Source organism: Gracilinanus agilis, chromosome 2 (genome assembly GCF_016433145.1).
Source record: "Gracilinanus agilis isolate LMUSP501 chromosome 2, AgileGrace, whole genome shotgun sequence".
NCBI lineage: Eukaryota > Metazoa > Chordata > Mammalia > Didelphimorphia > Didelphidae > Gracilinanus > Gracilinanus agilis.
Window position 1 is genome coordinate 238,810,581 of NC_058131.1, and position 15,745 is coordinate 238,826,325.

The window sequence follows — 15,745 nt, forward strand, 5'->3', positions numbered from 1 at the left end:
GAGAGAGAGAGAGAGAGAGAGAGAGAGAGAGAGAATGCACATGCTTGTGTGCATACACAAGCATAGGTATGGTCATGGGAGGGGGCAGAGGGAAGCAGCAATGAACAAGCTGCAACTGGCCTTCTAACCCAGAGAAAATTCCTACTACCCCATCTCATGTCACTACACTTTCTTCCTGGCCAGGTTTTGCAGGCACTCCTGGCTACCTGTCCCCAGAGGTTCTGCGCAAAGAGGCTTATGGCAAGCCTGTGGATATCTGGGCTTGTGGTGAGTCTACCAGCAAGGCTACATGGGAGCTGGAGAACAACCCAACTTGGGGGAGGGTCATGGAGTAAATTAGGATAGATGCCAAAGAAGCACATGCCAAATGCTCATTCACTTAACTAGCCATTGCTAGAAGCCCTGATTCATTGGGTTAGTTGTAAACTAGATACCATCATTTTACCTGTTCATGTAGCTGTCTATTTGTGTTGTTGAGTTGTTTCAGCCCTGTCTGACTCTTTTTGACCCCATTTGGGGTTTTCTTGGCAAAGGTCCTGGAATGATCTGCCATTTCCTTCTCCAGCTCATTTTATAGATAAGGAAACTGAGGCAAACAGGGTTAAGTGATTTGCTCACGGTTACATAGCTAGTACATGTTTGAGGCCAGCCCTTTATCCATTGTGCCACCTAGTTGTCTGAAATGTCTTATAACTTTGGACAAATCACTTTAATCTCTCTGGGCCTCAGTTTTTTCATCTGTAAAATAAATAAACTGAACTAAGAGAACTATAAGATCTCTTCTAACTCTAAATGATTCTCTGAACCTGCGATCTTCATGAGAGATGCTCATTCATTCACTTAAAAATGTATTAGGTATCCAGTGCAGAGATACATCACATAGATTCTACATATAATAATAAGAAACAGTTTGTCCTAATGGAGAGGGCCAGTCTTAGGATTAGGCAGATCTGAATTTAAGTTCTGACACACACTAGCTGTGTGACTGTGTCCAAATTACTTAACCCTTCAGTGTGGGGCAGGTAGTTAGCTCAGTGGTTAGAGCCTTGGACCTGGAATCAGGAAGACTATCTCCCCGTATTCAGATCTGGCCTGGGGTACTTATTAGTTGCTTAACCTTGGGCTGGTCACTTAACCCCATTTGCCAAAGTTTCCTGTCTATAAAATGAGCTGGAGAAAGAAATGGGGCCATGAAGATTCAGACATGACTGAAATGACTGAACAACAGCAACTCTCCCAAACTAGAAGTTATAAATTAGTCTCCAAACTGCAACAAAAAAGGGAATTTTCACTTTCGGCATACCCAGTGCTGACTAAAATAACAATCTAAGAGTCTTCTCCTTTAAAACATATAATAGAATCACAAAATGTCAGAAAACTTATCAAAAAGTGTTTCTACTTGTAATTGGGGGAGGAAGTTAAAGTTAAAAAGTATATAATAGCATAAGTTTGTAAAAATGCAGATGAGGGACAGATGACTAATGACTGAAAGAAGGCTTTGTGGAGAAAGCAGCCTTTGAGTCCAGCCATGGCTCATGATGAGGGTATACTTCAGCCAAACCGAATAATATGAAGGGTTGAAAGGAAGAAAACTCAGGACTGGCTGCAGAAAACTATGGGGCAAATGCTTTGAGGCTAAAACAGAGGGGCCAGATTGGGGCAAGCCTGAAAGGCATTTCTGTGGAGTTTGGATTTTCTCCATCAGGCAAAGTAATGTCATTGAAGGGTTTTGAGCAATGGAGACCTATCAAACCTAGGAAGAAGTAATTAGGGGGCAGTTAGGTGGCTCAATGAATCAAGAACCAGACCTAAAAAGGGGAAATCCTGGGTTCAAATGTGGCCTCAGATACTTCTTAGCTGTGTGACCCTGGGCAATTCACTTAACCTTTACCACTCTTCTGTCTTGGAATCAATAAACTGTATTAATTACAAGACAGAAAGTAAGGGTTTAAGAAAAAAAAGAAAATTGTGTGGGTGTGGGTGTATTTGTGTTTATGGCTATAAACTTCTATGGCTTCAACCTTTGCCAGCAGACATAGTATTTAAGGGGCAGCTAGTTTGTGGATAGAAGGCTGGTCCTGGAGTTCCAGTTTGGCCTTAGATACTTACTAGCTTTGTGACCCTGGATGAGTCACTACCCATTGACCCTGTTTCCTTATCTATAAAATGAGCTGGAGAAGAAAATGGCAAACCAGTCCAGTATCTTTGTCAAGAAATCCCCAAATGGAATATGATTGGGGATGTAAACTCTAAACAGTCAATCTAGTGCAACTGTCAATAATATGGAAATAGGTCTTGATCAACGACACATGTAAAACCCAGTGGAATTGCGTGTTGGCTATGGGAGGGAGGTGGGAGGAGGGGAGAGAAAGAACATGAATCATGTAACCATGGAAAATTTTTCTTAATTAATCAATTAAAAAAAAAGAAATCCCCAAGTGGGATCAGGAAGAGTTAGACATGACTGAAAAACAAGAAATAAACAACGGTATTCCAGGCACTGTACTAGGCTCAAAGGATCTGAAGACAAATTAAGGAGCCACAATGAAACTGTCAGATTTTGGCCTGGCCATCGAGGTGCAGGGAACCAGCAGTTCAAACAACCCCTGCCCTGAGGAATCTTATATTGTATAGATGGGAGTGAAAGGCTGAACTTGATGATCTCTAAGGTTCCTTCTACTTCCAAATCCTACACTCACTTGAACCTCACTGGGCCTCAGTTTCCTCATCTGTAACTTGAAGGGGATTGACCAGATGGCCTCTGAAGTCTTTTCTATGCTTCTGATTGTATAGGAAGGAAAGTCAGAAGCTCTGTGAGCCAGCTCAGCTCACACCCTTCTCACATGAACCTATTAAGGAGACAATGAAAGGGGGAATCTAAAACAGGAGCCTGAGGTGTATTTGGGTGGGTGGGTGGTTCCCAAGGCATGAGATCTGCCTCCCTGAGCCCCCAGTGCAGACTTGAATAACTATGGAAGTCAGGACAAGATCACTTCTTCTTTCCCTCCCCATCCCCACGTTCCTCCTCAGGTGTGATCCTCTACATTCTGCTTGTGGGCTACCCCCCATTCTGGGATGAAGACCAACACAAACTTTATCAGCAGATCAAGGCTGGAGCTTATGATGTAAGTTCTGGCCCATCTTCATTTCTTCTGTTGGGGACATGCCACCAGCTAGGCCCGGGTCCCAGCAAGACTGTTTGGTCTTTTCTTCACAGAGAACTGGTTCTCTGTGCCTTAGGAGGCCAAGAGACCAAACTGGTAATGCAGCTAAAACTCTCCTCCACCCTACTCCTAGGACTTTCCCTCTTTGCCTGGTGGGAGGGGGTGTCTTTCAGTAGTCAGCCCCTCAGCAGTGGGGCCCATCAGAAAGGGGCATGGCAGGGATCAATTTTCTTGTTCCTGCCTCTTCCCCGATTATACAGCATTTGTGAGGGCTCAAGGCAAAGGGATGAGGTGGGGATAAAGGTGAATGAGCAGAGGGGTGAGGTAGGATTGGTAAGGAGGCTTATTTTTAGTGCTGATGATTTAGTCTCTTGAGAAGGGTTCAGGCATCATTCTGGATTTCTTCATATGTTTTTTTCCCTCTCCCTCCTTCTCTAGTTCCCATCCCCTGAGTGGGATACTGTCACTCCTGAAGCCAAAAACCTTATCAACCAGATGTTAACCATCAACCCTGCCAAAAGGATCACAGCTCATGAGGCCCTGAAACACCCATGGGTCTGCGTAAGTATCTCCCTTAGGGCCCCAGGATTTGGCACATGGGTGCTTAGATGGTCAGGCTATTTTTTTATGCACCCAGGAAATGATAGGGATAAGGGTGAGTGCTCTTATGAGATCTCCTCTTGGCTTCCAGGGATACTAGGTTCATCTGTTTTTGATAACTGTAATTGATGGGTCTTTTACAATCAGGACAGTGCAGACTTGAATAACTATGGAAGTCAGGACAAGATCACTTCTTCTTTCCCTCCCCATCCCCACGTTCCTCCTCAGGTGTAATCCTCTTTCCCGGTTGGTAAACCTATAATAGGTCAAGGCAGCTAAATGGGTAGAGTGCTGGGCCTGGAGTCAGGAAGACCTGAGTTCAAATCCAGCCTCAGATACTTCCAAGTGTTGTGTGAGAAACATCCAAATTTGTAGCAGGGTCTCGTCCCAAGAATGAGAGATTCAAACTCTGTTCAATCCAGAAGTAAGAAAAGAATTTTATTTGAAGAAGTTTATGGTGACATAATAGCCTAATTGCTGGTGGAGTAGTCTGTGAGCTAATCAGTTAGCCCCAGCGCTGATGGATTAGTCCAAGACTAGTAGAATAGCCTCTCTGGAGCTGATAGAATAGCAACTCTCCAGGTGTGGAGCAGCAGCCCCAGGTGCAGAGTAGCAGCTCCAGGTGTAGTGTAATAACTCCAAAGCCCTGAGCTGATGGAGTAACAGCTCTCAGGGTGATGGAGTAGCCCTTGGGGTGGATAGAATAGTCCAGCAGGCAATAGAGTGGCAGCCCCAGGTGTGGATCAGGGTTTGCATATTTATTAGGATCTGGGGATTAGGCATCTCCTTTCCCAGAGAAATCTTCACCTTGCCCCCAAACCCTGGAAAATAGGCATGACCAAATTAGGTGGAGGTGTGTTTTGGGGGGCACATCACCAGAAAGGGAATAAGGATCATGAGTTGGTTTGGGGGATCCTTCTGGAATGCCAGAGTCCTTAGTGCGCATGTCCCATGTTTCCCCTATTGTCCACCTGCCATCATTTGTCAGTGTAGGAGAGTTCTCATCACCCTTCTGGAATGGGAACATGGGGAGGTGGGGGTGGGGGTGGGATACACCATGGTCCTAACAGTTCAGAACTAAGCTAAAGAACAGTATGAGTAATTAATGAAACAGATTAAGCACAAAGCTGATGCCCAGTAGAGAACATTACAGATCCAATACAGGTGAAACTGCCAGTTTCCATCACTATCTGTGGGACCCTGGGCAAGTCACTTAATCTCTCATTGCCTGACAAAAGGATCTACTGGAGAAAGAAATGGCAAGATCATGCCAGTATCCTTGCCAAGGAAACTTCACGGATAGCTATAGTCCATGGGGTAGAGTAGGACACAACTGAATTACTTAACAGCAACAAAGCTAACAGACCAGTAGACATATCTGAACTGATGATGGAGCTTTGAAATGCTTTTGGAATAGTTTCAGAATAACTTGGTAGTCCTTGGAAGGAGGGCTTAAAAATCTAACAAAAATCTCCTCCCTCAGAGAACACACATCTAGTAAGAGGTTGACAAAATATTTGAAGAAGGGACAGCTAATTGGTTCAGTGAATTGAGAGCCAGACCTAGGGATGGAAGGTCCTGGGTTCAAACCTGGCTTTAGACACTTCCTAGCTGTGTGATCCTGGGCAAGTCACAAAACATTGCCCAGCCCTTACCACTCTTCTGCCTTGGAACTGATATATAATATTGATTCTAAGATGGAAGGTAAGGATTTGCAAAAATAGATGTAGAAGTACACCAGAGGGAAGGAGAGTTTAAGATTGTGCTGGTTGCTCAGGAGATGGGTTGGTTTAAGCCACCAACTTCACCTGGCTTCCCAGAGCCAGGCCTTGGTCTATACTTAGTGAATTTGTGTCTCTCAACTCTGTGTCATCGGGACAAAGTAGCCTGGTAGTGACACCCTCTTCAGTGTGATGCCACTGTCTCCTTCTCCCTACTAGCCCCCTTTCCTGGTCTGCCAAGTCATCAGGGGCAATGGAACAATGTTTTCCGTTCTTGAGGGCTTCCTACTGCCCTTCTAACAGAGTCTCCTCCTTCCCACAGCAACGCTCAACCGTGGCCTCCATGATGCACAGGCAGGAGACTGTGGAGTGTCTGAAGAAATTCAATGCCAGGAGAAAGCTCAAGGTAAAGCCTTTTCTTTTCTTTAAAAAGGTTTTGAATGCTTCTGTTTTTACATCACAGATGTTTGAAGACATGGCCCTTCCTCTCTCATCATGTCCCCCTTCCCCTTCTGACAAAGAAGAATTCAAACCACACAGATGTCACTTCTGCCAACATCTGTAGCATTCCCTATTCCTCCTCAGTGGAAATTCTCATTGCTTTTTCTCAGAAAAAAAATGGCACATTGGGTGAGACAGGTCACATTCTCATGTAGTTTTTAAAAACTTTATCAGCGTCTTTTTTTATACACAGCCATTTCCTGATATACCGTCATTCCAACCTTCTCCCAGACACATACTCAATGAGCTTCCCTAGGTAAAAAAGAAAAGCAGTTGGGCAAAGCACATTTGGCTTTTTTTCCCCTTCATTTTCATCTTTATTTCAAACGAACAAGCAGTTAACCATCAATTCTGTATAAAAATGGGGCATGGTCCCTTCTCTCCCTCTCCATATCCCTGGACAAAAAAAACAACTGACAAAAAAGATATAAAAGATGGAGGGGAGGAGTCAGTATTCTTCACCCATAATTGTCCGCTTCTCCGAGGAAAAGTGAGGGGGGTGCAGTTTCTTCTTAAAAGGCCGCCTCCTTCTTGACTGTTCCCCAAATTGAAGAGCTGTGCTTAGGGTTGAGAAATCAGCTATAGAATGTGAAGGCTGAAGATAAAGACTATTCCCTGGAGCCGTCAGGGATGCCTAGCATGGGTTTGGAAAAACCAAAGGACAATGAGGCCCTTGGGGCGAGAGCAGGTCTTTCCTTGATCTTCCAAAGCCCAGAATTTCTGGGCAGAGCACTTGGCCAGGTAAGGCAGACTCTCTTGGAGGGGGTTGGCGTGGAGCTGTAAAAAAAAAATAATAAAATGACTCATTTGCTTTCTGTCGTCTGTCCATGTTGATCCCAACTTGGGAGAGTCTTAGATAGCCATCGTCCAGTGAGTGAGCTGGGAAGGGAGGAGAAGGGGCATTGAGGTCTCTGTTTCCTTCTCTTCTACCCTCTGCCATCCTGCTCCCTACTTTTTACCTTGCTAGCTAGATTGATAGCAGGTTTGTAAGCAGGTTTTATATGTGCCCTTAAGGCTTTAGAAGAAGAACTCAATCATTTAATGTAACCATAAAAAAGAAAAAACAGACAAAAAGCAGATTGTGAACCTGCTTGCTTATTCAGGACTTTCAGGCAATTAAAAGTAAAGGTCAGGGCCCCATAGGACCACTCCTTTCAAGGATACTCTGACTTTTGACAGAAGGGGAAAAAAAGGCCTTCCTCACCAGCTAGCTGATGCTGAAAATTCCCCAATGAGATATCCTTTCCTTTGACTCAGTCTCATCCTCTGTTAAAATGAAAACATCTTGGGAGAGTTTGATTACACATTCAATGTTAGCAGCCATTTAATCCTTAGTGTGAGTTTATTAGATCCTTTTCTGTGAGCCGGCACTGTAGGAACTTCCTAAATGGTCTTGCTTCCAGTCTGGCCCCTCTCCAGGCCGTCCTTCACACTGCTGCCTTCATCCAGACTAATCTTCCCAAGGCACAGGCCTCCTGCTTGCCCCAGGATCTTCATTGTTTCCCTGTAGCTTCTGGAGGGAAAAAAAAATCTAAATTCCTCAGCTTGTCCTTGACAGTCTGGCTTAATAACAACAACAACAATGGACGGACTTAATAACATCTATGGACCTTCACATTGATATTCTCATTTTTTCCTCCTAGCAGTTCTGAGTACTGCTACAGATCTTATTGCCCCCATTTTATAAATAAGGAAACCAAGCTTGGAGAGGGTTAATGACTTATGTGATCACATAAGTAGAATGTGTGGAAGGAAGGATTAATAAAAATGCAAACTGACCAAAATGCAATAAATACAAATATAAATGTTGGCCCTGAAGCATAAATGTATGTAGCATATAAAAAGCTGCATCACTAGCACATTACAGGTTTGCAAAGTGTTTTGTAGATACTATCCCATTGAAACCCAGAATTCTAGCCCAGGATTTCCTGATTCCAGGTCTAGCCCTAATCTGCTGTGCCTCACACCATGCTCTAGCTCAGTGATGGGCAAACTTTTTAAAGAGGGGGCCAAAGGAAAGGAAATGCTCGGCTGTCAGTCTGTTTCTAAGGCAACTCTTTCGAAGTTTCATTGTATTATATCCTACTCATTGTATTCATCAGATTAGGAATAATGTCGTTGGGGCAGATAGAACATTTCAGGAGGCTGCATCTGCCCCCCAGGCTGTAGTTTGCCCACCACTGTCTAGCTCTTTTCTCCTCTCCATATTTAATGCTACATTACCCCCTCTTTGTGCATTTGCATTCCAACCAAATGGAAATACCTGGCATTTTCCAAACCTAGTACTCTGTTTCTTGCCTGTGGGCCTTGAATATACTCTCTCATCACCTTTAGCTTTCTTTCTTCTTCTTTTTTTTTTAACCCCTTACCTTCTCTCTTAGAATCAGTACTATGAATTGGTTCCAAAGTAGAAGAGCGGTAAGAGCTGGTCAACTTGGGGTTAAGTGACTAGCCCAGGGTCACACAGCTAGGAAGTGTCTGAGGACACATTAGAACTCAGGACCTCCCATCTCCAGGCCTGGCTTTCTAGCCACCAAGCCACCTAGCTACCCCACTTTTAGCTTTCTTCAAGGTTGGGTCCCTGGGTTACTTCCTTGAGAAAGCCTTTCCTGATTCTTCCTCAAGTGTGAATGATCTAACCCATTTCACGTTTTCTTATATTTACTAATACATTTACATGTTATTTTTTCCCAAATAGTTTCTTGAAGGAAGGGATGATCTCATTTGGTATTTGTATCCCCAGTGCTTATCATACCGCCTTTCTTAAATAGGTGTTTGGTGACCAACATAGGGGGATTTTTCTGTGAGAATTCCCATGGTTGCTTTCATCTAATGGAGCCTGTGTGGTGCAAAGGATCAGTAGAATAGGTGAGGAGTCAGGAGATATTACAGATGTGACTTTGGGCAATTCACTTCTGCTACTTCAGGTATGTCCACTCATAGATAAAATGAAGAGCCCACATTCCCAGGAAGTCTAGTATGGAATGCCCCTTGCAACTGTGAAATCTCATCATTTGTCTAAGAATTTTGAGACAAGAAGGATTATCCCATTGGCCTAGATGGAGGTTGGCCCTGTCCTACTCTTTCTTCCCTTCCTCTTCCCCTGCTGATTGCAATGTGATCCACATTTTGATATGTTCATGCATCTACAATAACGTTACTTGGTGGGCATTATGTTCCCACTCCATTTGGTATCTCCATGCCTTTGCATAGACTTGTCCTCCATGCGTGTAATTTCTTCTCTTCCCACATCTGCCTTTATAATCTCAAGCTTCCTTCAGAGTTAAGCTCAAATTTCCATATGTGCTTTCTTGGTCCCCCCAATAGCCAGCCAGACTCCCCTGAAAATTACTTTGCATTTACTCTGGAGATACTTTGAATTTATTTCCCTGGGTACATGCTGTTATTCCCTGGCCCTTCCCCAACCTTCATCCCAATAGAATGTAAGCTTCTTGATGGCAAGCATAGTTTTATTTCCAGGACTTAACAGAGTGCCATAATTTTCCAAGATATCCACAAGGGGCTCATGATGAAATATGCTATCTACAGTCAAAGAAAGAACTATTGGAATCTGATTGCAGACCAAAGCACAACATCTTCCACTTTATTTCCTTCTTGAGTTTATTATATGTGCGATACGTGTCTTCGTATAAGCAATATGAAAATACGTATTGCTCGAAAGCACTGATGTAATCTAGATCAGACTATTTACTCCTTGGAGTGGGGGAGGGAGAGAATCTGAATTGTAAAATTTCAGAAAACAATTGTCAAATTGTTTCTTCATGTAATTTAAAAAATTTTTAAAAGGTAAAAAAATAAATGCTAGTTGAGGGGCAGCCAGGTGGCTCAATGAATAGAAAGGCAGGCCTAGAGTCAGGAGGAGCAAAGTTCAAATCTGGCCTTAGATGCTTCCTAGCTGTGTGATCCTGGGAAAGTCATTTAACCCCATTGCCTAGCCCTTACCACTCTTCTGCCTTGGAGCCAATACACAGTATGGATTCTAAGGCAAATGGTAAGGGTTTAAAAAAATGAAAAGTAATGAAAAATGCTTGTTGAATGAATGACTGAATGACTAAATCTTTTCTCTCACAGGGGGCAATCCTTACCACTATGCTGGCAACACGAAACTTCTCAGGTGAGAACAGTTTTTCCCCCTAAAAGAAAGAATAAGGTGCTGGCTTCCTTGCTGTGAATTTTTTTCTTGTTCAAGAAGTCAGAGAGTCAAGACTTTTTCCAAGCTAAGCCTTATTCAAGAAGAAGGCCCAGAGAAGGACCCAGCTCCAAGGCTTTTTCATTGGCTCTAATAATAGGCTTTATTCTCGACCTATCCCCTCCCATACATGTTCCCTTCTGCCCACATCTTTGCCAATGTCCAGGCAAACCTCTGTCTTCCCAAGCCTGGCCTTCCCATGGTCCTTCCACCCTGTCCCCACATGGCCATGGTCTCTCTTGGACGTATGTAAGCATCATCTCCTAGAGCCTAATGTGTTCATCTCAGCTGCAAAGTGGAGCCCCCTGAAGACTGCTGCTCCATAACCAGGGTCCTACCCTGTATCTTGTTGCAGGCAGTGATGGTGGTGGGTGGCACCTGCTGCCCTAGCCCCAGGATGAGAGGGGCCTGGTGGAAGGCCACATTCCAACTATAGTCTTGTTCCGTTTTGTTTGCTCTTCTCTGTGTCTCTTTCTTCCTCAGCATCTTACTTGTGTCTCAGGGGTCTCCCTTCCCCACTGAGTGTTTGTGCTGCCCACAGCCCCGCAGTGAGAACTTCAGGTCTCCCATGTGTTTGTCCAGGCGTGTTGGTTTAGCAGCTTTGTGGCCTCTGGGTCTTGTGTTTTGTTTTTGTTTTTGTTTTTAAAAACCATCTAAGATCTTATCTTGTCCAGGGAAAGATATACTTCAGAAAGTGCTGATGGCTCAGGACAAAGAATCTGAGGTTACGGGAGACTGGGAGCTACTGGGTGATCTTAATCCCAGGCATGGTATTTGACCAGTCTGTAATCATCACCTCTCCCTGGGCACTTTGGGCACAGGAGAGAGGAGACCTAATGCTGGTGACCTCAGAGGAAAGGGTGATGCTAGGAGTGGAAGTTAGGGAAGAGAGGGCTCAAGCTCAGGATGTTAGGTGTCTGGGTGAAGGCTCCAGAAGTAGATAGTGAATGGAAGCCAGGATATCAGGAGAATGAAACAAGGATGATCCCAGGAGAAGGGTTGGGGGCAGCCTCCGGAGCGGAGCTGGATGCACCCCCCACACCTGGATGAAATGTCTGCACCATGTGATGTTGCTGTTATTCTGTAATAACTGAATGTTAGTAGTGTGTCTCTCTCTCTCTCTCTCTCTCTCTCTCTCTCTCTCTCTCTCTCTCTCTCTCTCTCTCGTATAGTTCATCTTTCTGTTTACATCTCATAGCTCCTTCCTTACTCCCTTGTGCCATCTCTCCCTACCCATCCCTTCTACTTACCCTGAAAGTTCCTGTTACTTTTGCTGTGATATTGTTCTGCTGAGAATAGGACTGCATAATGTCACACCAATACTAATGGGACTTTTTCCATTGTCTGCTACTCTGTAGAGGACTTGGGGACCTTGTTTCCCAGGTTCCAGCTGTGTTTCCCCTTTCCCACATCCCTTCGTCCTATAGGTCTGTGCCCACTCAAGAAGCCCCCATTTGGGGTTTTCTAAGGAGAAAGGAGGCAAATGCTTTTCCAAATGTTGATGGACTTAGATTTGTTTGCACTCTGTTTTGGGACAGGGATTCTGGTGCCAACAGTCTTGTCTCTCCATCTAAACTTGAACTCTAATCTTTTTCTGCTTCCTTTGTCTCTTTTCCTTCCTTATCTTGCCCATCCCTCTGTCTGTGTCTGTCCTTCTTTCTTCCCAACCCCTATCCTTTTCCCTCTCTTTTTTACTCTTTCCTTTCCTTCTTTCTTTCCTTTCTTCCTCCTTTTCCTTCCTCCCCTCCCTTCCTTCCTTCTCCCTCCCTCCATCCCTTCATCCCTCCCTCCCTTTTTCTTTCTTTTTCTTTCTTTGCCCCTCCCTCCCTCCTCCTTCCCTTCTTCCCTTCCTCTATCCCTTCTTTCCTTCCTTCTTTCCTTCCTTCCTTTCTTCTCTCCCTCTCTCCCTCCATCCTTTCTTCCTTCCTTTCTTCTCCCTCACTACTTTCCTTCTCCCTTGTTTTCTAACCTGGTGCTAACAGTGGGCAGACAGACCACCGCTCCGGCCACTATGTCAGCTGCGGCCTCCGGTGCCACCATGGGGTTGGTGGAACAAGGTAGACGTGTCTTGAAGAGTCCTGCCCTCCCTTCCTACCCTTTCCTCACCTACCACCTGCTTAGAAACTCAACCAGCATGCAACTCCATCTATCATATACAGCTCATCCAGCCAGTGCCCAGCTCCCTGCTAAGGCTTTGGGGATTGTTCCCCTGACTGCAGCCAGAAAGGCACAGAGCCAGGAGGCCTAGCTGCCCTACCCCCTTACCCACCCATAGAAATAGGAACAAGAAAGAAGCAATCATAAAGGAAGACCAAGGGTCTACACTCTCAGAAAAGCACTTTGCTATAACAAGACCTGAGAGTTCTCTGGTTCCTGGGATTTGAGAATAGGATATCTTTTCTAAAATGTCACATTCCCAGGGATTCTACTATTTTCTGGAACTTCCCTACAATGGCCCCTGTTCAGGATTGTGTTGATGTCACAGCAACTTCAGAGGCAGATCTGCTGCTGGGCAAGTGTAGAATCCTGAATGGGGAGTGGGGATGGAAGTGGGATGGGAAAAGGAAAGCTAGTTTTTAGCTTGGGTCTCTGATAATTACTGTTTAACCTCCTGCTTGGACTCTGTGGCCCTTGGGGGAACAGGGAGGACTCATTGCCACTTCTCATCTTAAGGCTCTCAGCTTCCTGTCCCAGCATCCTCACCTCCTGTCCCAAACCTGCCTCTGCTGCTGAATCTGGGGCAAATGGTGGTGAGAAGCAGATATAGGAGGTGCCTGGCCGAAGAGGTTTGGGGGTGAGAAGAATAGGAGCTAGGTCTCAGAACCAAAAGAGGCAGCCTTTGAATGTACCTTCTTTCCCCCACGGGGACCTGTGGCCCTGAGTTCCATTTCTGAGGTTAAAGAAAGTGGCATTCCAGTCACTGTCCATGGAACTCTCTGCTTAGCCCCCCATGGGCTCTGTCCAGGGAAAGCCATGGCTTCATTAGGTTGGAAGCGGTAAGTACAGGAGCCTGGAATCTAGTACTGCCTTGATTTACTTGATGCATGTGTGGCCCCTGCTTCATCTGCCACTTCCAGAGAGAGTTCTATTCTTGGGTCTGTGTTTTAGCTGCGAATTGAAACTTCATGAGAATGGTCTTGGGTGGGTTTCATTTTTAGTTCTCTTCCTCTAAATACTATTCTCCTCCCTGCCTCACCCCCTTGCTTGGAGCCCTCAACATGCCCAGCTTGGTGAAGAACCTGCCCCTTTTTCCTGGGTGCTTCTTGAGGCCAGAGAAATGATTTTCCTGGGGACCATATGCTTATTGGAAATCCAAGCAGTGGATCAGGAGTCCCAAGTCTTGGCATCTAGTTCCAGCTCATTCTATCACTGACTTGCTGGGTGACCTTGGTCCAGTCTTCTCATCTCTCTGGGTCTCAGGTTTCACCTCATAAATTGAAGGTGTTGGAGTTAATGATGTTCAGGGTCCGTTTCCCACCTCACCATTCTCTGAATCCTTGACTCTCTGGCTCATGCCTAGGAAGTCCAGCAACAAGATCAGGATAAGAGATCTCAGCCTAGCATAGACTTCCTTCCGTGACCAAGTAGCAGAAGACCTCTACTTGGGCAAAGCCCTCCTGCCTAGGGGCAAGAGAAGGCAAGGTGTCAGAGTGAGGTGGAGGGAGAAAAATTGAGGTGGGAACACTCCTCTACAGCTCACAGGATTAGAGTTTCCTAAGAAGAGGAAATCAGACCCTTTAGAGAAAAGCATTTCCATAGGATGGCCCCATGCCTCTTCCCTGACAGCATCCATCCTGCTAGATGGGAACTGACTCCAAGCCCTAATTTGGAGCTTTTGAAAGCACATCTCAATGGAGGTATTGTGGTTTGGTGGGAAGAACCCTGGCTCTGGAGTCAGAGGACCTGGATTCTAATTCTGCTTCATACTAATCTATGTAACCTTGGGTAAGTTATTTCACTTCCCAGGACCTTAATTTCCCCTTCTTTGAAATGAGGGAGTCATACTGGATGGCCTCTGGGTTTTCTCCGAGGGATCAGTGGCCTACAGTAAATTAATTTAAAAAACTCTTTTTCCCTAGCAAAGAATACTGATATTCTTTTCCGTGTCTCTAAATTCCAAGAGGGTCTTTGCCTAAAGATTCTTTCTCCTTCCTACCAGGGAAGATGTTACTACCACAGTTTCTCCCAGGGAAGGAACTGCTCTCTCTCTCTCTCTCTCTTTGATAAGGAGCAAAGTCATTAGCAGCCCCTAGAAGGAGACTCCTTTGAGTGATTGATCACAGGCTGAAGAGAAGTGTTCGAGCCAGCTCTCAGCATTTGTTTTCTCTCCAATGAGGGAGCTAGCTACAGAAAGGATTCACCTAAGTGCTGGCTTCCCACCTTTTTATGAGCTGCTGGGCTCTCTGAGGTGGAATAAGGAAATCTGGAGCTGAGGGAGGGTGGGGAGGGACAGAATTGGAGAAAGATGGAGCTGATAACTCCCTAGGATGAGTGGAATGTGAAGGCTTGGGAATCAGGGCCACCTTGATAAGGCTATCTCTGAGCCTCACTCTATGCCTGGAGCTCCAGCTGGTGATGAATGCTGATATTGCTTGCAGGTTGAATGTGGTGAACGATGCATGGGTTTGTGTGCATGTCCCAGGGTCCTCCAGACCCTGACAGGGTTTCTGCTTTGTCTGTGTGAGTAATGGCGCTGCATGTGGGAAGGAACTCAGCATGGCGGTCCTAGAGTGGGCCTGAAGTCAGAGCTTAGCAAAGAAACACAAGTGGAACTTCGGGGAATCACAGCTAGGCAGGCTGCTCAAGACCAGCCCTAACATCTGTCCAAATGTGCCTTTGGTTTAGCAAATGAAAAGCAAAATGGTCAATGCCTGAGTTTCCCACATAGCTCTATTCCAATACCTGGTGGATGAAGGGTAGCCTGAGTTTCAAGGATTTCTGTGCCCACCAGGGGAGTCCTCAAGCTTTGAAATCCCATTCCCTCAGTATCATCTTTGGGTAAAGTGAGAGCTGGCCATAAGTCACAGTTCAGAGCGATGACTTCAAAACCAATTTTCCCCTGAATTTTTGCAAACTTTGGGGCAAATAAGAGATGGGATCTCTTTCCCTTCAAAGTAGAAGTCAGTGGGGTGCAGGAGAATGGACACTGGAAGTGAAATTAGAGAATTGATGCTGTAACCCTAGCTTATCCTCTTCCTACCAGCAAGCCTCTTTACCGCTTCTGTAGAACAAGAGTGTTGAGCAAGAGAACTATTGAGGTCCCTTCCAGTTATCGGTCTATGACCCTAAGATCACTGGGGTTACAAAGACAAAAATGAAACAATCCTTGCCCTGAAAAAGCTTATGGTCTAAGATAGTGGTTCCCAAACTTTTTTGGCCTACCACCCCCTTTCCAGAAAAAAATATTACTTAGCCCCCTGGAAATTAAATTTTTTAAAATTTTAATAGCAATTGATAGGAAAGATAAATGCACCTATGGCCATCACTGCCTCCTTGGATCGCTGCAGCACCCACCAGGGGGCAGTAGATCCCACTTTGGGAATCACTGG

At 45.2% G+C, this 15,745-nt stretch overlaps 1 protein-coding gene across 1 annotated transcript in view; it reads left to right on the top strand.

Moving 5' to 3' along the window:
• CAMK2B (calcium/calmodulin dependent protein kinase II beta) overlaps nucleotides 1-15,745 on the top strand; it is a 266,998-nt gene that overhangs the window by 201,962 nt on the left and 49,291 nt on the right. The window contains exons 7-12 of the mRNA XM_044659614.1: nucleotides 184-267; nucleotides 3,031-3,125; nucleotides 3,603-3,725; nucleotides 5,808-5,891; nucleotides 10,079-10,121; nucleotides 12,179-12,253. Coding sequence (XP_044515549.1) covers nucleotides 184-267; nucleotides 3,031-3,125; nucleotides 3,603-3,725; nucleotides 5,808-5,891; nucleotides 10,079-10,121; nucleotides 12,179-12,253 — 504 coding nt within the window. The remainder of the gene's footprint in view (nucleotides 1-183; nucleotides 268-3,030; nucleotides 3,126-3,602; nucleotides 3,726-5,807; nucleotides 5,892-10,078; nucleotides 10,122-12,178; nucleotides 12,254-15,745) is intronic.